The sequence below is a fragment of the Pocillopora damicornis genome, chromosome 6 (genome assembly GCF_964200805.1).
Source record: "Pocillopora damicornis chromosome 6, jaPocDami1.2, whole genome shotgun sequence".
Lineage (NCBI taxonomy): Eukaryota > Metazoa > Cnidaria > Anthozoa > Scleractinia > Pocilloporidae > Pocillopora > Pocillopora damicornis.
The window spans coordinates 18329967-18357045 of NC_142675.1; the positions used below are offsets into that span (position 1 = coordinate 18329967).

At 39.8% G+C, this 27079-nt stretch overlaps 1 protein-coding gene and 1 pseudogene across 4 annotated transcripts; both read right to left on the reverse strand.

Moving 5' to 3' along the window:
* Positions 1-523: 523 nt before the first annotated feature.
* On the reverse strand, positions 524-26273 carry LOC113681992 (uncharacterized). Of its 3 annotated transcripts, none has more exons than XM_089210964.1 (8): positions 25965-26273; positions 24502-24703; positions 23058-23374; positions 21996-22136; positions 21266-21585; positions 19755-20789; positions 17938-18205; positions 524-958 (listed from the first exon to the last, which is right to left on the reverse strand). In XM_089210964.1, the coding sequence occupies exons 1-8, from the start codon at positions 25965-25967 to the stop codon at positions 560-562; spliced, it is 2685 nt and encodes an 894-aa protein (XP_089067090.1). In that variant the 5' UTR covers positions 25968-26273; the 3' UTR covers positions 524-559. The 3 variants fall into 3 exon arrangements, 2 of the variants coding, with proteins under 2 accessions (XP_089067090.1, XP_089067089.1); XR_016188051.1 differs by lacking the exon at positions 524-958 and adding an exon at positions 16690-17176 and having other exon boundaries at positions 17689-18205; XM_089210963.1 differs by lacking the exon at positions 524-958 and adding an exon at positions 16690-17176.
* On the reverse strand, positions 6555-14499 carry LOC149044293 (uncharacterized; annotated as a pseudogene). Its single transcript, XR_016188052.1, has 7 exons — positions 14257-14499; positions 12812-13122; positions 11760-11900; positions 11140-11462; positions 9706-10851; positions 8946-9213; positions 6555-8148 (listed from the first exon to the last, which is right to left on the reverse strand). The product of XR_016188052.1 is annotated as an uncharacterized LOC149044293 (transcript).
* Positions 26274-27079: the final 806 nt, after the last annotated feature.

The window sequence follows — 27079 nt, forward strand, 5'->3', positions numbered from 1 at the left end:
TCGTTGCTGTCTTGTTTTTTGTTTACTTGATTCATTCGTAATGTCCTTTTTTTTAACTGATTAGAACCAGCAGAATATAAACAGTCTATATTCCCTTGTTGGAACCTTGTACCTCGTGGATCGTCAAAGAAGTTTCATGCTTGTGAAGCACAGTACGTCATGTGGTTTGGTTGTCATGGTGAGATCTACCGAGACTTCTCTGCTGCTCGAAAAAAGGCAAAGACGCCTCCTCGTTCCTTTTGGCTGAGAAGGGGTCTTATTAAAAAAGTATCGGGGGCCAAAGTGCGAGTAACTATTTTCATTTTTCATTTCTTGCTCAAATTTAACGAATGACATATGCAAGTAGACATTTCTTAAGTTAAAAACCTATACAATATCAATTTATAAAACGGATTGGGATAAGGGTCTTCAAATACAAGTATTTTTTGTGGTGCATACCCTTCCTCTCACAAATGACTGAGTGAAACTACATTTTTACAGTGTTTTATTATGGGCTAGGGGGCTTTTTAAAGACCACATACACTTCCTATCAAAAAAAAATTCCGGTTCGATCGGCATATTAGGGAGTTAGGGCGGTCTCTTCGTATAGTCTGGTCAACTCCTTGTGACATGCTGTAGAATTTGGTCGTTGATCTGGTGTTCCATTCCAGCAACGCTGCATCAGATCTCGCCACTCATTTGGAGGCTCCCTACTGTCTTGAACATACTCCGGTCTTACATCTTGAGCTACTTGTTTATGGAGATCATCGGGAGCAATGCCGTGAAAGGCTCTTTTACCATACCACATCTCCCATAGCATTACACCAAAGCTATATATATCTGCTTTGCGGTCGTAGTGTCTGAAGGACACCACCTCTGGAGCCATGTAGTTTGGAGTTCCCATTTGAGTACCTGTGATCATGTCTTCTTCTTTAGATAGGCCGACATCGGCTACTTTAACAACATCATCATACGATAACTAAAATGCAAAGAAAACAATGATTACCAAATTAGTAACTTACTCTACTACTCTTTCTTTACTCTTAAATATCAACGCTGTAGTGTCTGCGTGTCACAATGGTCATATCCAGCTGTGAAAACTGTTAAGAGCTTGCCAATTATCTAGAAAAACTTGATAGATTTTTATATACAAAAATGATTTACCTACCAAACCATAAAAGAAGTTAACAGGGTAATTTAGTGTTTTCAACTGAGTTTATAACCTAAATTGGTCGAAGTAAAGAGTTAAAAGGCTGAGGCAAAAGTTAGAGGTTGCAGCAGTTAAAAGCCAAATTAATAAAGGGGGTAACTGTCTAAAGAAACTTTGCTGCTGCATCGGTGAACTAATCCCTTCGTCAGTGGCTCTGACGAAGGGCTAAAACGTCAGCCTTATAACTCTTTACGGTGGCCAATTTACTTCATCAACTCAGTCGATAACACTAAATTACCCTGTTATACTCTCCCACCGACGCAGCATTACAGTTTCTTTAGTAACTTACCCCCTTTATAGAAGGAGTTACTCCATTAGCTGACTAGTGTTCTGACTAGTGACTGTTCGACTCAGATTCCGGGTCCATCATAATCCGAGTCCATCAACCCCTCCAGCCACTCACCCACCAACCTATCATCGAGAATACTATGGCATTTGTTCGACAGAGGCTACTTTTATTGTCCTGCTATGTGAGGAGGAAAGAACCCTTGACCTCCATCATTGTGCACGCATCTGATTATCTCCTACCTACCAATGTGGTTTCCAGTTTGAGATCCCTGTGAATAATGCCCTTATTATGTATGAATTTTAAAGCATTGGCAATGCCTTTTGCCCATCCGATAACGTTTTTAGCAGCGGCAGAAGTTGTTGTAGAGAGACCACGTACGTTGTCCTGATTTCGGAAAATGTGCTTCATCAAGTTCTCCCTGCAGAGTTCGATGACAAGGATTGGTCACGACTCACCCTTCTCCCTCAGAAGTGTTGTGCGGTACATCTTAACAATAAAGGGATGATTCAGCTTCCTAAAAAAGGCACAATAGGAAATTGAGCTCTGAAACAATTGTTTGATGGTCGTCCAAGTTTCGGCAGTTTATTATCTCCACACATGATACCCGTCAAAACACTTTACGCAAATTAGTGTACAATGGTCACACTGGGAGGAACTCAAAACTTTTCAATTGGGTATTCAAAACATGAAAAAAAAAACCTTTTGTAGATACAGAAATGGGTTTCGGTCGGCATTACTACCTTAAAGACATTTAGTTTCTCCAGCTCCTTTTCCACTACAGTAAACGCAAATTTACTAAGTCATTTAAACGATGCCCACAATCCCAGACAAGGGAGGTCAGCGAACCAATCTGAGGCATTACCCTACCAAACTAAGATTAGGTTAGAATTTCAACCTAAGGCGTAAGCCAACCAACAAGAGACTTATAATACTTTAAAAAGCCAACTTACTGTAGACGCTAAGGAACCACAGTCTGGCGTTAGAAAGCATCAGGGGAATCTAAGTACCAGACCTTAACGAATGAACCAAACATAAGTTAGGGAACCGACTCACAGTTACCTCGTTTACTGAAGTCCTATGCTAGTTCGTTAACGTCTCAAGCTGGTTCGGTAGAGGCTTAACTGAGTTCGCTCACAACTTTAGATGGTACGCTAAAAATTAAACGTAGCTTTGTTCGCAACCAACCTAGGTTTGCAGGCTGACAACTCAAGTTAAGTGAGCTCATAACTCAGGTTGGTACAATACAAGTTAGTTGGGCTTCCAGATAACTTCGCCAATACCTTAAATTAGTTCGCTAACAACTTAGGTTGGTTTGTTAACAAGTAGCCGAGTTTGCTGACAGCTAAGTTTGGTTCGCTAACAAGTTAGGTTGTTTCAGTCGCCAACAAACTAAGAGAAGTGAGTCTGCTGGCAACCTAAGTTAGCTCGCTAGCAACTCAGGTTACTTCAGTGACAACTTTAAGTGATTTCGCAAGCAACCTGAGTCAGTGGTTTGTTTACAACTTTTGTTCACGACGTAGGTGAGTTCGCCCGCAACTCAGGTGGATTCGCAGACAAGTTGGGTGAGCAGAAGTCGTCAACAACTTTAGCCCCCCATTTTATTTTGTTTTTAGCCTGACGTACGTAGGAGGAATGTATTTGAATGTTGGGGAGGAAATTGGCCCCAGATCCCCGCAAATTAGCGTCCGCGGCGCACGTTTTCAAGCCTCCTCGGTTGAACTAAAATAAGTTCCGCCGTCGCTTTCGCTAACATAACAATTAATACAAAAACAACAACTGTAAAACTGAATAAACTAACCTTAGGGTATCTGTTTCAGAAAAGAAGTTTATGGCACTACCACTAGTCAGTGCCTTTTCCCACAATTTCAGTGCCACGTCCAGCTTTAAGGTTCCTCGATAAACGGAAGCAAAAGAACCACTTCCAAGAGGTGATCCTCGGTCGTCTTTTCATCCTAAGTCCTCGCAACTGATGTCCATGGTACCTACTTCCTTGATGCCAAAGTCGGACATCTTTCCCCTTAAATCTGAAGTTTTTATGTATAAGTCTTTAGCATCTTGCTGTAAACGTTTCTGCTGTAACAAGAGTTTTTAAGTTTTTAACTCTTCCTCGACGAGGGACATAACTTGTTGTTCGTCAGCCATCTTTGTGAGTTATTCATGAGAGGCCTCCGCCATGAACTTGCACTTGTTTTCCTTGTGCTCATTTGTTTTACTCCGATTATCCAACCTTTCTTTGGCGGCCATAGTTCAAATTACCGGAGCACTGAATAAAAAAGCAACGAAGCCGACGGGAACCCAGATGGGACTCGTGACTCTGATAATGACTGTTTCTGTCAAGCTTAAATTTTTTGAAGTCTGTGGACCAGTTTTTGATGAGGTGGCTACAGTATCCGCTTTAGGGGAGTTCTGAACATTTTGGTTCTGTTGCTCAACTCATTTGAAATACCATAACAGGCTCTGTGTCAATAAAGTGCGAGATTCTGCGAAAACATTGGTCTGTATCTCCCACTCTTCGATCTTCTCCTGAAGTCGTTTCACTAGTGCTCTTTTAATATTTTCCTCTGTCACATTCCAATCACCCCCGACGTCTGGAACATTATCAAATGACCACGAAGTAAAATATTGTCGAAGTCCTGAGGAGTTAAGGAATTTGGACAATTCCCGGGCAGCCGAGGCTTTGATTGTCGAGTTCAGCTCTTTGTCTACCGCGCACTGCTGACTTTCAGTCACAAAGTTCATCACCTCTACTACTGAAGTATCACGTAGGGTTGCTTTAGTGCTATAGGCCATACGTGAAAGAAGGTAGTAAAGCACCTAAAAAATAGAACATCACGAGTTAGTGCGAACAGCAGAAATTCAGCAAAGTCTTTAACTACAAACTTATTGTTTGAATTACCTTTTGACCTGTGAATCAATTAACAAATAACCAATTCAAAGCTATTCTCTGCAATTATTTCAAACACTAATACCAAATTCTCTGAACTATATAACATCATAAGAATGGTATGGCAGACATTAAGGAGAATTACCAATGAGATCTTGGGAGCGAAAGGGTCAACAAAAAAACAAAAATAACTCCCCCCTTCCTGTAAGGTGGACGTTTTGGGAAAGTTCCACAACATGTGAGTTTTTACTTTTGTTGTTTGTAGATATTTTTTAAAAATCTTTTGTTGTACCGTACAAAATTACCTTGTCTCTATGCATTCCTCCGTCATATACACCACTGATGAAGGAAATGAATGCGGAGGCTTCTTGAAGGTACGGCTTTGTCTTTTCATTTATAGTGGGGGATTCAAAAGTTCCAAGGATCTCAACTATAACAACTCTGAAATTTAGTCAATCGATTTTAATCTTTAAGATTTTGTCTCGTAAAAGGGCAATATATAGGGAATTAAAGAAACAACGACGTCGACGATGTGTCTATGTATCTAAAGCTTCCTCGTCACTTTTTGTGGACTACATAAATAGAAAAAAGAACGAATGGCTGAAAGGATACAGGAATCGATGGAAGGAGTGACGAAAGGGTACATCGGTGATCTGGTTTGAAAGTTTTTCCCTTCCTTAAGGCAAGGTCGATCGCAGAGAGGTACAGAGAAATATCTTCCTGATTAATACTCGAGCTCCCAACATCAAACCACCATCAAATGCCTTCTACTCACGGCTTCCTCGAATAAGCGCCCACGTCATGATAAGCCCCCACCCCCGACTAAGCGTCCACCCCTTAGACCGTTATATCAAAAAACCGCCCATCTCGAATAAGCGTCCCCCGTCCTTCCTCAATTTCTTTAACCCTTTAACTCCCAAGATCTCATTATAGTAATTCTCCTTGTTGTCTCCCATGCGGTTCTTGTGATGTTAGTTTGGAGAATTTGGTATTGGATCCACTTTTATTCCCCTTACTGATATTTTTTCGTTATTCTCATCATGTGAAAACAGGTTTTTTGCCTTCACAAATGAACGGACGGACGGGGACAACTCTTAAAAACTCTTCTGGGTAAAGGCTTTCCTTGGGGGCACTCGCTGGCTGCGGGAAGGTAACCGGAATCTATTACGGCTGCTGACTATCCTTGAGAGAATGACTAACAACAACAGGGTTGGCTCCAACGTAGATTTATTCTGCAAGCTCTACTACAATTTTGACCAGAACGGACCTGGCCAGGGCTGGTTCAACCCCGCTCTTCTCTTCTCTTTTCTTCTTCTACTTTTTCCTCTTCTTCTCCTCTCTTCTTTTCTCCTCTCTCTTCCTTTCGAGCTTTACAGAACAGTCCTATTTAAACTTAACGTACATGGATAACGTAATGCCATGAATAATCTAAAGGATCATGTAATCTACTACACTATTGGCTAAGCAGGAATTTCTCCTTTTACAACATTAATTACTTTAAAGAGTTTCGGTGATAACAGTTACACAAAAGGACATGACAGGTGGCTGTTACAGTTTAACACTAATAATAACTGTTTACGGGTGGCTGAAGGAGAACTGGTAGCGTTTACGCTTTGCTGAACTAAGCTTTCTACGTTAAATATTGTATTTTTTAAGCGCAAGCATGAAAGAACCCGATAACTAAAAATCTATTGTCTGCTTGATATTGTATTGATATTGTAAGGAGAAATTTTGTCTTGGTCACTCAGGGGAGTTCAAGGTTTAATAGCAGGGATACAAGGAAAACCCGTATTTATTGCACTTTAATTACAATTTTTCAAGCTTTAACTGCAGTGAATCAGTACAAGAGAATAGTTTTTTAGCCGTTCCAATTATTTCTATCTCCATTTGCTTGCAGAGCTCCTTTATGTGCGTCATTTTCTCTTTTGATTTTTGTCCTTTTTCTGCCCTTACTTAATAAGCCCCCTCTTCCTTCCTCGATTAAGTGCCCTCCTTCTAATATGCGCTCCTCCCCTCGCTGGGGGAACTACGGTGGTTAATGAACGCGATACATTCTTGCATTTTTAGATTCCGTTTGTAAGAAACGATTTTGTCCTTGAGATCTCCGACGTCCTGTTCCAAAAGGGCTCGTACTTTTTCATCTATAGAGTTCAAAGCATAAGTAGAAGGTATTGGAAGATCGATGGAAGAAATAACTGGATTAAGTCTTTATTTGACCTTTACAGTCTGCGATCTTAAGGAACACGTAAGTCTAATTATCTTCGTAAATGCTTCGTTTAACAATTTTTAAGGGAAATGATGGGACTTTGTTTTCTTTTCCCAAGTTTGATCACATGAAAATTTATGCTTCTCAGTATTGAAATTCCTTCCAAGGGAACTTCTGTGCACGTTATTTGACCCTTTTTGTTCTTACAACTCTATCTGTGTGATTATTTAGAAGTAGATAGATGATTTCTGACCTTCCTGCATCATATTTTATGTATATATTTAAAAAACATGATGCTTTATACGAAATTTTCTAGGAGTAAACGATCACAAGTGTCTTACACTAGATGGTGAAACTAACTCTAAAATCCGGTAAAAGCTTTCATACAAGCTGACAGAACAATATTCGTGTTCAGAATATTGTTGTTCCTCGTTCAAAATAGTAACAAGCCAACTATTTGTCAAAAGCCCCCAAAAAATAGGTCCTAAGGAGATTAATACTCATGATAGCCAGCTCTTATTAAAAGAAATCTACTACATCATTGAAACTATTGTATGTTTGTATCAGTTAACGATACTATGACAATATGACTGGATAATGCCTTTTTAACATAAGAGAACGGTCGCTTGATTAAGACTTTCGGTAGTCTCTTTTTCGCTTGCAAGATCTAGAGAACACCAGGACATAAAGATTGTATGCATATTATAACAATCATCCTGCAGAGATTTAGAGAACTGCCATGCACCACTCCTACATTCCGTCAACTCACTGCGTAAGAATCCATGTATTTTATACACTTCTCACGTTAATTTTCATGCCTAACGAGGCCACTTTTAGGCTAAGAGCAGGGCAATGGACTGACAACCCTGTACCGTAAAAAAAGATCGTCTCACAGACAAAGCAACAGAGGTGCCACCTACATCTGTGCGCTTAGGCCTCACGGAATCATCTTAAATGACGCTGATCTCGATAGAAGTCCTCAGCACTGACTGAGACCAGAATAGGTTTCTATGATGTACGAACTAAGTTTGAAACGGGAAACTTGGCGCGGGTGAAGCTAATATATTATAATACATATGGGATATCCTACAACACTTTAAATCACTGTTGCTCCAAAACAGTCTACACTTGAAAAATAAACAAATTCAAGGTGGTTGCCTAATAACCAGTGTTTACGAAGATGGTGCGCCAACTTCCTGATAGAGTTGAGTCAACCTCTCGTAACACTCTCTCGCATCTGGTCGATTATCCGGTTTTTCGTCCCAGCAACGCTGCATCAGATCATGCAAACCAGCTGGAGGCTTCTTCAAGCCTTCGACATGCGTAGGTCTCGCACCCCCAACCACTTTTTCGAAAAACTCATGCACATTTCCTCCCACGTCAAGAAGGGCTCTGTTACCATACCACATCTCCCAGAGCATTATACCGAAGCTGTAGATGTCTGCTTTGTAATCGTACAAACAGGAATTGATCACTTCTGGAGCGAGATACACAGGAGTTCCCGCCAAGGTACCTGTGATCGCTTTGGCTTCTTTAGAAACACCGACATCGGCTACTTTGACAATGTTTTCTTGCGACAGCTACGGGAAAATTAGATAAACATTTTTTTGACACATTTTTAATACCAAAGTCCAAAGATTTCGACTGTTAAAAAAATTGAGTCAAATTAGAAATGGGTAATCGACAGGAAAGGCCGACTAGAAATGAATATGAGTCTGTTAGTAAAATTTAAATCTGTCGCTATTTTCAAAATATCTTTGAAACGCATTATAAGCAGTGTTAATTCAAAGTTTTAATTTCACTAGGTTGAGTCATTTTTGTTCATGTTACTTTGGGATGAAACGTTATGTATTGTAATCACTTGTGATCTCCATTACAAAAATGTCCAGTAGGGAGGGATTACAATATTAAAGGTTTCTCGAAGTGGAACCTGAAACAGACGAGACCTCTTAAAAGAAGGCAGGACGTAGTAAAAACGAGGCGCCTGGAGGTGTTAACTTGGGATGCGTTAGTCGTTATCTACAGTCACACTGGTTTTATGTGGATAATAAATTTAATGTTGACCATTCAAAGTACAGGAATTAAATCGAAAATTAAAGACGACGCAAGATATTACGTGCAGTCGCCCATCAAGGATGCAACCCCAGCCAATTTCAGTGAGAAGCACAAACTCACGGCTAATTTCCATATCTGACTACAACGTACCTCAAGCGAATTTATAGCGCGGTCTGCCACAGGGTTCCCACGTAGAAGGCAGGAAAACTGGGTGAAGGCGAGCAAATTAGACTTCGATGAAGTGAGAGATGAGTCTCGAAGGACGAAGATGATTACAATTATAAATAGTCACGATAACCATTAGTCTCAATTTTTAACTCACCAGTATATTTTCCAGCTTGAGATCTCTGTGAACGATACCTTGTCTGTGAATGTATTCCAAAGCATCGGCGATGTCTTTTGCCCATCCGATCACATCTCTCACAGCAGTGGCAGTTGACGACTTTCCAGGTATATTGCTTTCATGCCGAAAAATGTGCCTCATCAGGTTTTCCTTACAGAGCTCCATCACCAGTATTGCTTTCAGCCGCTCCCCTTCCCTGTGCAGTGCCGCACCATAGAACTTCACAATAAAGGGATGATCCAGCTTCCTACATAAAGAAAATGTAGCGTAAACAGCTTAAACTTTTGAGACAGTATGCATATTCTCTATACTGTTATCTGAAACGTTTTCTGATACTGCAATCATTCCCTTATTCTCTTGACCTTAATGCTCGATTCAGTGGCGATAATGTAAGGAGCAATTAGATACTTGTACCACTTAAGAGTTCCAACGGTAATGAATTGTTTGGAAAATGAATGGTGATATGTCTCACTGTAAAGGTTTTTCCTAATTAATATCTCAATCTGCATTAATATATCTAGATTCTGAGTGTTCTGAAAGCTTCAGAAAGACATCATGTAATAAAAATAAATCCTCTTATTACTATGAGCTTCTTGAACAGAAAAGAATTTTACGTTCAAGAAAATACCACATTAGCTACCCGCCAGAATATATTTAGTACTTCCCCAAGGTCTTAGCAAATGGGATTTCTTTCGTAAACAATATAGCATCTCAAGATCCATGAAATGACAAAACCAACCTAAGTATCTCTGCTTCAGAAAGGAAGTTACTAACAGTAACTTCGAGCTCGTCGTTCCACACTTTCACAGCAACATCAACGGATTTATCGTCTCCTTGTATCTTCAATTTTCCTCGATAAACAGCAGCGAACGCTCCACCTCCAAGGATTGCATCGTCTTTCCACTCCAGATCGTCGCAGCTAATGTCCATTTTGCGGACCTCTTTAATGCCAAACAGGGCCATCTCATCCCTTATTAGCACACTCATCTCTTGTAACGGTTTGTAGACGTCTTCTACTTCCTTCTTAGAACGGTTCTCATCTCTCAACTGTTGACACAACATTTTGTCCGCTTCTATGAGCTGAGGGATCCGATCTAAGACCTGCTTAAGACAAACCTGAGCTTCTTTAAGCTGTTCCATCACGAAGGACTTTAGATGCTGTTCTTTCGCTGCTTCATTCAGATATTCTTGGGAAGCTTTTGCCATAAATGCACACTTGTCTTTGTTGTACTGTCTTGTTTTATTCCAGTTTTCCAACTTCTCTTTAACTGCTATGGCGCCAACTACCGGGACACTGACCACCAGGACAACCAGACCAACTGGAACCCAAATTGGACTTGTGACCCCAATGATGACTTTTTCGGCGACGCTAAAGTCATCCGATGCAAGCGGGCCATCTGCTGAGTTGGCAGCATCTCCGGCTAGGACAGATTCCTCCAGCGTTCGAAGTTGACCCACGACGTAGCTGAACCTCTCCTGAAAGTATGGAATCAAAGAGGCGCGAGCATCGGAAAAGACATGGTTCTTTTCTTCCCATTCTTCTATCGTTTCTTGAAGTCGATTCATCAGCGCCTTTTGGATATAGTTCTGAGTCAGTTCCCAGCTTTCTTCAGTCTTTGGAGCGTCATCTAATGTCCACGAAGAAAACTGCTGCATAACCTCTGCAGACTTGATGTATCTGGACAGTGTAGTCATAGCGTCGTCTGTCTTTTTTTCGAGGTACGACTGCAGCTCTTTGCTTACTGTGCCTTGCTGCCTCTCAATACTTTGAAGTCGGTCAGTGATAAGCATCATCCTATCTATCATATTTTTACGATCTTTGGACGAATTTCGAATGAACGCTTTCGTGTGGAGGGCCATACGTGCAAGAAGATAGTCAAGCCACCTAAGAATGAAGGAAATTTTTCAATTGACTTTTATACTTCGTCACTATATTTATTCATGCAAAGCATGGCCAGGATGAACAGTTTGTTGGCTTTTTTCGCACTAAGTTAACATTTTATGCACTTAATTACCTTCGGCTTATGCTTTTTTGTTTCCTGAAAAATGCTTTTCACGCAGCCAATCAGAATGAAAATATTTTTCATTCCTATTCTCAGAACCCAAAAGAAATTTCCAACAGATGCCACTTCTTCAATAATCATTTTGTTGCTAAGGATTCAAAGCAATTTACCTCCACTGAATCTGTAGTCTTGCTTCAATACTTTTCAAAACCATGGACTTAATACTTTTCATTAGTTCAGAAAACTCTTTCGTGACCATTCCAAGCTTCTGAGCTTCAATGGCTTCTCTTGCTGATATATAAATGATCTGAGATTCTGGATCTAAAGAAGGCCAGCACTGCTTAAGTTTCGTCACGACATAGTTCTTAACTTGATCAGTTTCTTCTGGCGGCACCTGGTCCCACTTGTTGCAAACGAATAGGGCACAATTTCAGGAAGATTCCCTTTGTTTGTCAAGAGATACCTGTCTGGCGTGTTCTATAAGTTTTTCCACCTGAAGGCAAAGAGACAGAATCAGCTATTTGTCGACTTTTTCCGGCTAGTTCAGTAATTTCCCTTTTTTAAAACGGTTTATTGATGCCTCGCGTAACCACTATGCAGGAGCAACTCATGTTCCCTAAGATCCTTCTTCTGGCACATTTGACGAAAATTTTCGAACAATTAAGTTACTCTCACACATCTTTAAAATAAAGGATTCAAAAAATGATACGAGTTTTGCAGCACATTTTTCCTTTAATTATTTTTGCAATAAGAAGTCAATGCATTTCGCATTTTAAAGTGTCCGGCTTACCCTATCTCGCTGTATTCCACCGGCGTTGTCACTTTTGATGACGTAAATAAATGCGAAAGCCTCTGGAAGGTACTCCTTAACTATGTCGTCCATGATGGTAGATTCCCCAATTCCTGGACTGTCGACTATTACGATATTTTCCTAAAAGATGTAACAAGCAAAATATTGAATATGAAAGGGATCTTTGCTTCGATCTTCGATCTTGAAATCCCGTACAGGCCTGAATTTTCTTGAGGCCATATTTTCACCACTGCTTAAGAAGTGTTCATTACTGCGAAAATCCCTTTCATTTTCATTTCTTAATCCGCAGATCACATACATGATTTTCATATATTCACAGTCATTGAAGGAAAATATTGTCCTTGAGTATCCCTCTCTAGAGTGCGTTTCGATTTGTTGTCATAAGACCAAACTCAAAGTAATCACAACAACCAATTAGAGAATTAGCCCAAAGAAAAAACAAGCGAACAACTCTTTCCAGGGGAAAACGCGAGTCAGTTGCGGTTGGTTTTGGTTTTGAATGTGCATGATTGATGAATTGGCATTATTATGAGATTAAGTCCGGATTACTCTCAACTCTCAATCTAATGTCCTCTATATCTGTTCCTTTTAAGTGACATTTTGACATCCTTAACCGAATTAATCATCAGAATTTAGTCGGACGTGACTTTCAGTCAATACTGCTGTTACTCAATTATTAGTGACCGTAATAAGGATAAATCAAAAGAGATGTGTGCAACTATTCATTTGGGATGACAACAACCAATTGAGATGTCAACAATAAGTTCTTGTGACAAAACAGCAACAAAAACCAAGTAAAATTCCAAATAACAACGTGTGCAAGCACTATGCAGAATGGTAAATGATTTGGGAAAAGTTAGGAATTTGGAGCCTTAAATTTCTCTAACATCCCCAATATCAATTTCAATCATAAAGGAATATAAAAGACAGTTTTATATCGTAAAATATATTCATGCACGAACATTCTTAAGCTTGCTGACATCAATATTATGTTTCTAAAGGTCAGTTCTAAGACTCTGCTCATGTCTAACCTTCAACAGATTGTGTGGCCAAAACAACTCAATCTTTTCGTAATCTGAGCCCTTTTCTCTGTTAGTCTTTAGGTGGACGAATTCGGAAATCTGTTGAAGGTAACTCTGCTTGGAGGCTTCAGATGGCTCGTCTAAGACGACAGTCTTTGTGATATCCCCTAATTCTTTGTTTTTAAAGTGCGCCACCAGCTTTGGTGTATCTCCATATCTTAGTTCACAGATGGTGGATGTGGTACTCAGAACGGAGTAAGGAAGAAGCTGCTCTCCAAGGATAAGATTTAACAAAGTGCTCTTTCCTGAACTTGTTTCGCCTGGTAAGTATAAATAGGTGAAAATAGGGAGGGAAGAAATAAAAAACATTGCTAAGAATGGGTCGATTCTACTTCAGTTACGTCGAACAAGAGAATCTACTTCCCCGGTCGTTTCCACCAGAAATCCTAAACAAAATTTCCTTTCTTCTTCTAATTTGTTTTCATAAAAAACTATTCCTCTTGCTGTCCACAATTATATAGCTTTCACCCAGATAGCAGCTTGAGGTTGGCCATTTTATGTGCCACGTTCAAAAGACAGACTTCCGTTAAAGGAACTATCAATAAATAGTTTTAGTTGGTCTGGACCAGCAGATTCCCACTTTGTCGACTCATTTTTTCATAAGTGTGTTGTACTTAATTATTAACCAGGCTGGCCAAGTTCAGCTGCAACCTGATTTGAATGGGGGGCCTGTGTACTGAGAGTGGGATGTTTTGGGAAAAGTTGTGAGGTGAAAGGACAGGTCAGTGGAGCCCTTATGACATACAAGAACCAAGTAGCAAATTGGATAATTGAAAATTTGTGAATAAATAAATGAGTAATCTTTAGTCCATCAATAAAAGTTAAATGTTGTAAGATTCAGGGTTTCCGTAGAGTTGAAAAAGTATTCGTGTGACTATCAAGTTTGATTAGAAGATATTAGCAGTAAAGTTCCCACTGTTAACCCTTTAACCCCTAAGAGTGACAAACATCTAATTTCTCCTTACAAGATCACCTCTGATTCACATATTCAGGTCATGGGAATTGAGGAAATGATCATCAAGTAAAGGAGCTCATGTTTGTTAAACAAAGTCTCCCTGTCAGTACCTTAGGAAATGTATAAAGAACAGTATGGGGAATATGCAAACTGATCTTAGGGTGTAAACAGTTAATATTACTTAAGGGAGTATATTACACGAAAGCACAATTAAGGAAGGATGAAATATACTGAAAGTAATTCCCTCAAAGAAATATACTTTTAATTTACTTTATGGCTCGATCCCTAGCTTTCTAATTAGTTGAGGCTGGATTAGTATAATAGCTGAACGAAGCCTTTTTTTCTTTGTTAGTCTTGAATTCAAGTCTATTGGTTGAGGAAGTTGGCGAAACTAAAAATTTCAAAGCAATGGCAGTCAAATTGTTTACATATAACAAACCTGCAACAAGAACAATGTACTCTCTTTTCAGCAGGTATTGTTTGTGGGAAGCGATTTGTTCTTTGAGGTTTCCGATGTTCTGTTCCAAAAGGGCATGAACTTTTCCATCCATACTTTGCAAGCAAACATCCGTGCGTTCGTAGAAACTGAACAAGGTTGCTCGTTTTCTCTCGTCTTCTTTCTTTGCCTCCGTCAACACTGAAAAGGCCTGATAAATGGCACAAAATGAAACAAATGCTGTGCATCAACATTCGCCTGTGTAAATTAAAGATTACTTTTCGGTCTAATTCGTTAATTTAACCGTTTTACAGTCATTTTGGAAATTCTTGTTAATAATAACATCACTTCTAGATACACATCGCTGTTCTGAGCGCAGCTTAATCTAGGTAATAGATTCATTAGGCTGGTTTAAGCTCAAAAACTACCGCAATGCACCCATCGATAGGCTATTGTTTGCGGTACGTTACCCATGATTACATATGTAAATATGCATGTATTATGTGATCAAAAGCATATTTTGATGTTTAGCCACAGCAGGAAAGAACTCCAACTCCTCGCGGAAAATTTCGAATAGTAGAACACATTTGTGGCTTCCTTTTACCGTAGAAAAGCATCAGGTCACTCCAGGCTTTAAGTTCGTGGTCATTTATTTTACAGAAATTACGCAAGCATTTCTAAGAAAATAAAGAAATGTAAACCCGATACAATCGTCAACATTTTCCCAAATGTTTAAAATGCTTTGAATTACAACCACTAAGCACAAGGAAAAAGCAAAATTGAAGCAGATTTTCCCAAAATTTATCAATCCTCGATGTTCTAAGAGTCGTCAACTTGAACCCTCGAGACTCGATCGTTGTTCAATCAAGCTTCCTAAATTACGAACATTAGTATGCATGATAACCTCTGACTGTGGAAGCAAAACTTTACAATTTCTTATTTTCAATCATTTTGTTAACTTAGTTGTAAGAATCGTTTATGGAAGTATCAATAAGTAATTAGCCGCCTTTTATATTGCTCTACGTACTGCTAGGTTTGAACTTAGGGAAACATTTGGCGGGTGAATGCTACGATTTCCGTCCATGGAAATACGGTTTCTTCTTTTACTATTCATTTCTGAGATGCCATCATTGAATAGATTGCCATGGGATTAAATCGCAAACGATGGCTAAGTTAGAATCGAGAGAGCTATTAACCAATTTGTTACTGAATTTCACGATATGGTTTGCGTCTACCATTTATTAAGGGTCACATCTAGATACTTCCGCCATTGTACTGAAAATGTCGTGAAATTGAGTTTGCTAGTAGCCCGTATTTTTAAAAGATATTGTAGAGTTCTCATCTCCTTTGCCGTCCAACTTGACTTCTTCTCTGACGACTGGAGTGTCTCTTTCACTTTTGCTTTCATTTCGTCCAACGTTTTCAGCCCTTTGGACGGAATTTTTAGTGTCGCCATTGTGCTTGCCATCTCCACGATGTCGTCGATCTTGTCGATGTCTGGTAATGCACTCATGTTGCAAATCAACAACTTGAACACTTATGATCAAAATTTCATCAGTTTCAAGCTTAAAGAAGCTTTGAGAATTGCGAAAAAAGGAAAAACCTAAACCTTTAACAGTTTCGTTTCATTTATCACAGTCCAATTCACACAGGGGGTCTGATTACGGTAGTGCATTGTCACGGATCCCTGCCACTAACGGCATTGTCTGAGCTTGTCTAGCAGTCCGCGTGACTAGTCACGCAGTAAGTAAATTACGAGAAGAATTATTCAAGTATAGGTATAGGTACATCGAGAGAGTTACAGGAAATGATGTTTTGTTGATTACAATCAGTGCTAGTATTATTGATAATGTTTCTCAAAGAGAAGCGATATATTCCAGAAATCGCAGGTCCTCAAAAATTGAGGTTAGGCAAATCGATATTTCAAGCCCAAACTCTTATAGGGCTCAAACTTTGGTTGTCCTCTCTCTTTATCGTTGCTGTCTTGTTTTTTGTTTACTTTATTCATTCGTAGTGTAATTTTTTTTACTGGTTAGAACCAGCAGAATATAAACAGTCTATATTCCCTTGTTGAAACCTTTTACCTAGTGGATCGTCAAAGAAGTTTCATGCTTGTGAAGCACAATGCGTCATGTGGTCTGGTTGTTAGGGTGAGATCTACCCAAACTTCTCTGCTGCTCGAAAAAAGGCAAAGACGCCTCCTTGTTCCTTTTGGCTAGGAAGGGGTCTTATTAAAAAAAGTATCGGGGGCCAAAGTGCGAGTAACTATTTTCATTTTTCATTTCTTACTCAAATTTAACGAATGACATATGTAAGTATACATTTCTTTAGTTAAAAACCTATACAATATCAATTTATAAAACGGATTGGGATCAAGGTCTTCAAATACAAGTATTTTTTGTGATACCCTTCATCTCACAAATGACTGAGTAAAACTACATTTCTACAATTTTTTATTATGGAGTAGGGGGCTTTTTAAAGACCACATTTCCTATCAAAAAAAAATTCCGGTTCGGTCGGCATATTAGGGAGTTAGGGCGGTCTCTTCGTATAGTCTGGTCAACTCCTTGTGACATGCTGTAGAATTTGGTCGTTGATCTGGTGTTCCATTCCAGCAACGCTGCATCAGATCTCGCCACTCATTTGGAGGCTCCTTACTGTCTTGAACATGCTCCGGTCTTACACCTTGAGCCACTTGTTCCTGGAGATCCTCGGGAGCAATGCCATGAAAGGCTCTCTTACCATACCACATCTCCCATAGCATTACACCAAAGCTATATATATCTGCTTTGCGGTCGTAGCGTCTGAAGGACGCCACCTCAGGAGCCATGTAGTTTGGAGTTCCCATTTGAGTACCTGTGATCATGTCTTCTTCTTTAGATAGGCCGACATCGGCTACTTTGACAACACCATCATACGATAACTAAAATGTAAAGCAAACAATGATTACCAAATTAGTAACCTACTTTACTACTCTTTCTTTACTCTTAAATATCAACGCTGTAGTGTCTGCGTGTTACAATGGTCATATCCAACCGTGAAAACTGTTAAGAGCTTGCTAATTATCTAGAAAACTTGATAGATATTTATATACAAAAATGATTCACCTACCAAACCATAAAAGAAGTTAACAGGGTAATTTAGTGTTTTCAACTGAGTTTATAACCTAAATTGGGTAACGTAAAGAGGCTGAGGCAAGAGTTAGTGGTTGCAGCAATTAAAAGACAAATGACTAAAGGGGATAAGTGTCTAAAGAAACTGTGGTGCTGCATCGGTGAACTAACCCCTTCGTCAGTCGCTCTGACGAAGGGCTAAAACGTCAGCCTTATAACTCTTTACGGTGGCTAATTTACGTCATCAACTCAGTTGATAACACTAAATTACTCTGTTATACTCTCCCACCGACGCAGCACCACAGTTTCTTTAAAAACTTACCCCCTTTATAGAAGAAGTTACTCCATCAGGTGACTAGTCTATCGTGCGTAGTACGAGACTGTACGACTCAGATTCCGAGTCCATCATAATCCGAGTCCATCAACCTCTCCAGCCACTCGCCCACCAACCTATCATCGAGAATATTACAGCATTTGTTCGACAGAGGCTATTTTTATTGTCCTGTTGTGTGAGGACGATAGAACCCTTGACCTCCATCATTATGGACGCATCTGATTATCTCCTACCTACCAATGTGTTTTCCAGTTTGAGATCTCTGTGAATAATGCCCTTATTATGTATGAATTCCAAAGCATTGGCAATGTCTTTTGCCCATCCGATCACGTTTTTTGCAGCAGAAGTTGTTGTAGAAAGACCAGGTACATTGTCCTGATTTCGGAAAATGTGCTTCATCAAGTTCTCCTTGCAGAGTTCCATGACAAGGATTGGTTTCGATTCACCCTTCTCCTTCAGGAGTGTTGCGCCGTACATCTTCACAACGAAGGGATGATTCAGCTTCCTAAAAAAGGCACAATAAGAAATTGAGGTCCGAAAAAATTGTTTGCTGGTCGTCCCCGCAGTTTTGACAGTTCATCACCTCTACACATGACACCCGTCAAAACACCTTACGCAAATTAGTCTGAGAAAGTTCTCACACTCATAACGAACTAAAACTGGCGATCAAAGTTCGTGTCCTAGTATCGTCGAGGTGTTGCATAGGAATTCTTCGTACTTTCTTTCCATGCACACCTTCTAGTGTCCGACGTTCACTTCAGGGAGAAGTCAGAGACTTGTCAAATTGGTATTCATAACATGACAAAAAAATTTTTTAGATACAGAAATGGGTTGTAGAGACATTCAGTTTCTCCAGCTCCTTTTGCACGAAAGTAAACGCTAATTTACTGAGTCATTTAAACGATGTCTGCAATCCCAGACACGGGAGGTAAGTGAACCAATCTGAGGCATTACCCTACCAATTTAAGATTAGGTGATTGGTCATAAAACGTTAAGGAACTAACCGAAGAGGTTAAAAATCTAACCAATGACGTAAGCTAACCAATGTGAGGCCGATAAGATATAAGACTTCAAAAAGCCAACTTCCTGTAGACGTTAGAGAACCATAGTCTGGCGTTAAAAAGCATGATGGGAATCGACCTACCAGACTGCAAGGAATTAACCAACCATAATTTAGGGAACCGACCCACAGTTACTTGGTTCACTGAAGTCTCATGCTAGTTTGTTAACGTATCAAGTTGGTTCGCTCAAGTCTTAACTGAGTTCGCTCACATGGTACGCTAAAAACTCAACTTAGGTTTGCAGGCTAACAACTCAAGTTAGGAGAGCTCAGAACTCAGGTTTGTACAGTAGCGAGTTAGTTGGGCTCACCAACAACTTACAGATGAGTTCGCCAATACCTCAGATTTGTTCGCTTATAACTTATTTTGGTTTGTTAACAAGTAGCCGAGATTGCTGAAAACTAAGTTTGGTTCGCTAACAAGTTAAGTTGGTTCAGTCGCCAACAAATTAGGATAAGTGAGTCTGCCTTGGTTAGCTACCTAGGTTAGCTCAGTGGCGTCTCAGGTTACTTCACTAACAACTTTAGGTGATTTCGCGAGCACCCTGAGTTGGTTAGTTTACAACTTTTGTTTACAATGCAGGTAAGTTCGCCCGCAATTCAGGTGGATTGGCTGACAACTTGAGTGAGCAGAAGTCGTCAATAACTTTAGCCCCCCATTTTATTTTGCTTTTAGTATGACGTACGTAGGAGGAGTGTATTTAAAAAATTTTGTGGAGGAAATCGGCCCAAGATCCTCTACAAACTAGCGTCCCCGGCGCTCGTATTCAAGCCTCATCAGTCGAATTAAAATAAGCTCCGCCGTCCCTTTCGCTAACATCTCGGGTGAGTTCGCCAGCGACTTAGGTAAGTGTCAAGTGCGTGCTTAGTCAAGGCTATCAGATTGTAAAGGTGAACCAAACGACAAAACGAACGACAAAAAGAAAGAACTGTAAAACTACATATGAACAAAATAACAAGAATTCCATCATATAACATACTAATAGAAACTAACCTTAGGGTGTCTGTTTCAGAAAGGAAGTTTATTGCACTGCCACTAGTCAGTGCCTTTTTCCACACTTTCAGTGCTACGTCCACGGGCTTCTCTTCCTCAGGAAGCTTTAAGGTTCCTCGATGAACGGAAGCAAAAGAGCCACTTCCGAGAGGTGATCCTCGGTCGTCTTTCCATTCTAAGTCCTCGCAACTGATGTCCATGGTACCTACTTCTTTGATGCCAAAGTCGGCCATCTTTCCTCTTAAATCTGAAATTTTTATGTATAAGTCTCTAAGATCTTGCTGTAAACGTTTCTGCTGTATCAAGAGTTTTTCAGTTTTTAACTCTTCCTCGACGAGGGACATAACTTGTTGTTCGTCAGCCATCTTTGTGAGATATTCTTGAGAGGTCTCCTCCATGAACTTGCACTTGTCTTTCTTGTACTCTTTTGTTTTACTCCGATTTCCAAACCTTTCTTTGGCGGCTATGGTTCCAATTACCGGAGCACTGAACAAAAAAGCAACGAAACCGACAGGAACCCAGATGGGACTTGTGACTCCGATAATGACTGTTTCTGTCAAGCTTAAATTTCTTGAAGTCTGTGGACCGCTTGATGATGCCGATGAGCTGGCTACACTGTCCGCTTTGGGGGGGCTCTGAACATTCTGATTCTGTCGCTCAACACGTTCGAAATACCGGAACAAGTCCTGTGTCAGTAAAGTGCGAGATTCTGAGAAAACATTGGTTTGTTTCTCCCACTCTTCGATCTTCTCCTGAAGTCGTTTCACTAATGCTTTTTTAATATTCTCCTCTGTTACGCTCCAATCACCCCCGACGTCTGGAACATTGTCTAATGACCACGAAGTAAAATATTGTTGAAGTTCTGGGGAGTTGAGGAATTTGAACAATTCCCGGGCAGCCGAGGCTTTGATTGTCGTGGTCAGCTCTTTGTCTACCGCGCCCTGCTGATCAGCCACAAACCTCATCACCTCTGAAGTATCGCGTCGAATTACTTTGGTGTGATAGGCCATACGTGAAAGAAGGTGGTAAAGCCACCTGCAAAATAGTACATCACGAGTTAGCGCGAACAGCAGAAATTCAGCAAAAGCCTGTTACTACAAACTAATTGTGTGAATCACCTTTTGACCTGTGGGTCAATTAACAAATAACCAATTCGAAATTATTCTCTGAAATTTCTTCAACTGCAGTTCATCCGAGGGGACCATTTCGTTCGAGATATCAACCGCAATCAAATTCCTCAACTGAGAACGACCCAGAGAAACCCCCTAAAATTGGTCCCTCCCAAACATGTGGCTTCGTTGCTCAGTTGATAGTGCAGGAAACACAGGTTCAAAACCCTTCAGAGCATACATTTTCCTGTGTTTTCTTCGACTGCCAATTCTACAATGTGATTAATATCGGGGAAGGGCGGAACCCTCGCAAAGTTTGCTTGGTTTGAACCCCTAATGGACACTCAGAAAAGCCTTAAGCCAATCTTCAATTTCAGCTTTTATCAGTCTGAGACAACTTACCTCCATTGCTTCTCTAAGTTTGTTTCAATGCTTTTTAAAACCATGGATGAAATACGATTCATCAGTAAATCGCATGTAGGAGGAGCTTCCCATGCGTTGCTCTCATTGCTTGGTGAAAGGAAAATGATTTGTGACTCTGGGTCCTCACTGGGCCAACGCTCTGTGAGATGGTTTATAATGCAACTCTTAATCCTATAAGCCTCTTGTTGCAGTACTTGATCCCGCTTGGTGAAAACCAAAAGAGGGCAATTTGACGAAGATTTCAGTTGTTGGTACAGAAATGCACTGACCTGTTTGGCGTGTACGATGTATTTTTCTACCTGATCACAAACAGTTAAAAGAAACATGAGTTGTGCCCCTTTTATACATGTTGTCCCGAGGATAGTCTATTCTATTAATCTTATTTTAAACTCTTGACAACAACCCCTCTTCTGGACAATAGCGGCCACTAAAGTGCAACTGTCGAAAATGTCTTCTCGACAACAACCATTAAATCACCGACTGAGGAGAAGTTAAGCGCACGGTGAAGATAAAAATGTTCCAAGCTTTTCACCACCACTGCTTCCGTAGATCAGCTACTTTTGACGAAAAAAATAATTCCCCCTTCCCTTAAGGCGGACGTTATGGGAAAGTCCCACAACATGTGAGTTTTTACTTTTTTTGTGTTTGTGTGTTTTTTAAGTCTTTTTGATGATAAAGGCCTTAATTGCTAACAATTCATAACAATTACCTCGTCTCGATGTATTCCCTCGCCATCTACACCATTGATGGAGCAGATGAATGCGGAGGCCTCCAAAAGGTACGCCTTTGCTTTTTCATTTATGATGGGGGATTCATAAGTCCCTGGGATGTCAACTATAACAATCCCTTCCTGAAAGAGATAATATAACAATGAGTACATAAACAAAATCTAGTCAATCGATTTTAATCCCAAAGATTTTGCCTTGTAAAAGGGAAGTAGACAGTGAATTAAATAAACAACGACGTCGATGATGTATCTCTACGCATTTGAAGCCTCCTGGTCACTTTTTGCGGACTACATAAATGGAAAAAAAGGTTGGCTGAAAGGATGGAGGAATACATGGAAAGAGTGATGAATGGATACATCGGTGATCTGGTTTTGCAGTTTTTCCCTTCTTCAAGGCAAGGCCGATCGTAGAGAGGTTCAGAGATCAATACTCGAGCTCCCAAAGCCACCATCAAACGCCTACTACTTACGCCTACCCGTATTTCCTCGAATAAGCGTCTATCCCTTAGGCCATAGTGTCAAACCAGCGCCCATCTCAAATAAGCGTCCCCCGTCCTTCCTCAATTTGTAAATAGTAGGGATACGAGGAAAACCCGTATCTATCGCCACTTTAATTATAATTCTTCAAGCTTTAATTGCAGCGAATCAGCCCATGATAATAGTTTCTTAGCCGTTCCAATTATTTCTATCTCCATTTGTTTGCAGAGTTCCTTTATGTGCGTCATCTGTACTTTTATTTTTGTCGTTTTTCTGCCCTAATTTAAACCCCCCCCCCTTTCTTCCTCGATCAAGTGCCCTTCTTCTAATATGCACTCCTCCCCTCAAAGGAGGACATACGATAGGTTAATTTATGTATAGCGTGTGGTTATCCTAATCAAACGATTCAACTAAAAAACTATAGCTTGTATGCGGCTGGCTAGTTATTTCACAGGCATGCCATGAGCGACAGCAAATTTTTTTTAAATCTTTCGATTGAGCACTCTATATGTGACTGGTCAATGTACTTCAGACACGGAACACAATTTCCGTTCCTTCATCACCTACCTTCAGAAGTTTGTGAGGCAAAAATAGTTCGATCTTTTCGTAGCGTGGATCCTCAGTCGAATTCTCCCCACCAATACCTTTGAAAATAGTGGATAGGAGCTGTTGCAGACAACCTCGCTGCAAAGTTCCAAGTGACTCACTCTGGAAGAGAATTTCTGTGGAAACTTTTGTGTCAGAATGTTCGTGCGCAACAAGCTTGGGTTCAGTTCCATATTTTAGTTCAAAGACGGTGGACGAGGTGCTGACAACGAAACAAGGAAAAAGCTGTTCGTCGATGATCAGATTCAGTAGGTTGCTTTTTTCCAAACATCTCTCACCTACGAAAATATAAGTAGATTAATTTCCCTTACTGTTTGGGTGTAAGACATTTCTAACCTCCCTTTAATTTCTTTTGCTGTTAATAATGGTATAATTGAACTTTGGAGTGCAATTTGGTCCGAAATCATATGCATAATTTCAAAATTAAACGAGTTTGAATTGACTCGAAATAACAAGTTTCATTTCAGACCAAAATTGCACGACACAACGTTCAATAACCACTTTATTACATCCATTTTGAAATCGCAAAATACAGGATTTTTTAGTCTATACAAATGCTGTGTTGATCCATAAGTCAGTTGGCTTGTAGAAAATTGCAAAAGTTGTTTTTCATTTTCCTGCAATTTGATTGGTTTCTTTAAACAAGCGATTAGTCGTTGTAAAGCTTCCTCGTTGGCTGGGAAAAATATGCGATTTAAAGCAAAATATAGCACGATTAGTGAATAAATTGCACCAATGAGAGCCAATCAGATTACAAGGATCACCAGTGATTTTAAAATGGATGTAATAAATGTAAGAGTTATCTAACTATTGTTAAGCAGATCTGATTACTCTGCTAGAGATTAGTGGTTTTCACAATAAGTCGATACCCATGATATTCTTCTAACTTAAAGCCTAAGCCTCGTAGATTCTCCTACGATCAATGTCAGTATCTAAGTAACAGCGCACCTACCCCTCCCCCAACCCAATAACAGCCATTTGATAGCGCACCTACCCCTTCCCTAACCCTTCCCTAACCCAACAACAGTCCACTAATAACAAGTCAGGGTTAACGTTAGGTCAGGAGAGGGGTAGGGAACCAGGTGATATTAATCCTTCACCTCTCCTTTGCCAGTATTTTAATATATGATTGCTTGCTTGTTGCTTCAAATTAAATTTGTTGCAAATATGTGCAAGTAGATATATCTACAGTTGAACTTGCAGAAAATTTCAGTCCATAAGTCGATAAGTGATAATTGAAAATTGAAACAAACTATATATAATCCAAGATAGATATAATCTCCCGGTTAATAATCTTCTGGTAAATGAGCAAGAAAAATTGGAAAGTAAAATAAACAACAGAGGTAATATAAACTGAAGGGAATTTAAATACCGTTGACAATTTGATATGTTGTCTATCACAAACCTGTAACGAGCACGATGTATTCTTTCTTCTTAAGATTCTGTTTGTGGGAAACGATTTTGTCCTTGAGATCTGCGATGTCCTGTTCCAAAAGGGCACGAACCTTTTCATCCGTAGAGTTTAAACAATCTTGCGAACTCTCGTAATAATCGTACAGCTCCTCTTGTTTTCTTTTGATGTCCGCCTCTGAAAACGTAGAAAACTCCTGGAAAACGCATCAGAATAAAGATCAACGCGTTTTCACACTGATTGGTATGATTATCTGCAGTTAGTATTAAACATTCTTCAGAACGAATGATTCGCTTACATTCGAAACTTCAGCTTTATAATTTTTGTACGGTGTTGATTACGTCTGCCCAGAATGTCAGAGTCTGTCACCCTCGAATAAACTTGATCATGCAGCCACCGTAGAAAGCACTCCAGTGGCGATCAGTAACTACCAGAGAGAACAGAAATCTGTCGAAATCGACGGCTGAATTCATCATCATGGTTGCCAATTCACTTTATAAACTCAGTTGATACATGTATCAATGCAGTTACTGCGTCACGAAATAATCTCCTATCTAAAAGGAGAACCGCTGCTAGACTAACGCCACTGTCATCACACATCCTGTTCTAGTTTTGTCAAAAATTTATCTTAGAAAAGCACTCGTCTTAACAAGAACAATTCGTTTTGTTTTTCTGGATCATCGTGAAACGTTCGTCATTCATTCACGGAAATGATGCCGAATGAGCCTTTTCGAGAAAGTGGTTAACTGCCTCTAATTATATTTTTCCAACTTTAACTTGGAGTTCATCTTTTAATGAAGTTTTCAAAGAAACCCAAGAAATTGAAAGGAAAAGATCAAATTCCTCATTGCATTTGCGAATATTTTTTTTTTGGATGAAGGCGATCAAAGTTCTGTTCGGTGTTTATTTATAAATTTCGCATTAGACTGCCTTGAAATGTGATCATCAAATTTCATGACACATTTGAACTATGGATTAAGTCTGAAGAACAACAGAAAGCTCAATCTCTCAACGTTTATCTCGCAACGTTACTATGTTCACGTGAAATCCTTTGTTAATTGTATAATATCCAAAATAATGGCACAAAGATACATTACCTAGCAATATGAAGAAAAGTGTCTCAGGGATTCGTTTGAAGTTCGAACTATGTTTGGTGGTCGCCAATTAATCAAATTATTATTCGAAGAAAACCCAGTCTCGTAGTACACTGCCACTGATCTATAAAATATTACTGTAATTAAGCTCGCACACTAAGGAAAATGTTCAGTAAGACATAAGAGGTGGTCGGAACCAGTCGGCCAGGGGTAAATTTGATACTTCCGCCACAGTATGATAATCCTGTCTCAAAACATTACGCCCCGAATTTTCACATTTCGTATTTACATTTACCTCTTTTTTCACACAATAGGGGTTTTCCTTAGACATTCGCGATGCTTTTTTTTTGCTCTTATACTTACCATTTCATTCGGTGCTCGTAGTCCTGTGGTCAAACCACACACACCGACCACCGTTCCTTAGATCTGTTGGAAGATATTCGCTGATTCTGTCTCTTGACCGCGTGTCGACACGTTCAGGTGGAAACATAAATTACGTAAACTACACTTCATAGAGATTTAAAACGATCCTGAGAACCGGGAGAAGCTGAAGTAGCTTGCACTGCCCTCTTTGCTCTATTTTCAGATGCCGTGGTGGCTGTGTTTACAGCCGGTTTTGAAGTCCTCTGTCCCCTGCAACTACGAGATCCCTAATAGATATCCGCTGAACGCAATGAGTGTAGGCACAAATCGTCCTTCAATTGCTTGATTTTTTTTGGAGCCTAATCCTGACGCAAGCAAATCTGTAGAAGGTTGCACATTAATAAGATATGTTTTGCTCGTTCGGACATGTCTTCAAAGACGACATGAAGCGAAGCTCGAGGAAAACTGCATGTGAATTTCGAGGGACGGATAAAACACGAACTTATTTCCAAGCCAATTAGAGGCTATTTTGTTTATCATACTTCAGATGCATATGTATTCCTTCCAGTGCATGGCACCGTAATTTTACGACCAGCATACCGCCGAAAATGACGTTGACTTTTCAGAGCGACTTTGTGAACGAATTTGATGGTCCCCTTTAGTCCTTCGTCTTTAATTTATCTGTGATAGTGGCAAACAATCTTCCTGCATGAAGACAATTTCACAGGTAGACCCTTGTCACACTAAATGTGGGGTTGAATAATTGATGAATATTATTCAGGGAATATCTACGGATATAACGTAGTTTTAACTGCGGGATATTCGCTCACGTGATGCATTTAACATACACTGCTCAGAGAAAAAATTCTTGAAGGACTCAGAAAACAAAACACATGACAAATTCAAACTGAAACTTAGTTCATCATGGCTACGTCAAAAACTAATTTTGTGGGGGTACTTCTGGTTTAGTTTGGGCCTCTATGTTTCACTACCTGTGGTAAAGATCTGTTGTTGCAACCTTTTACCATTGTTATGGTTACGGTGCTTTGACCAGAACTTCTTAACCCGTTAACTTCCGGGAGTGACCAAGACAGAATTTCTCCTTACAATATTAA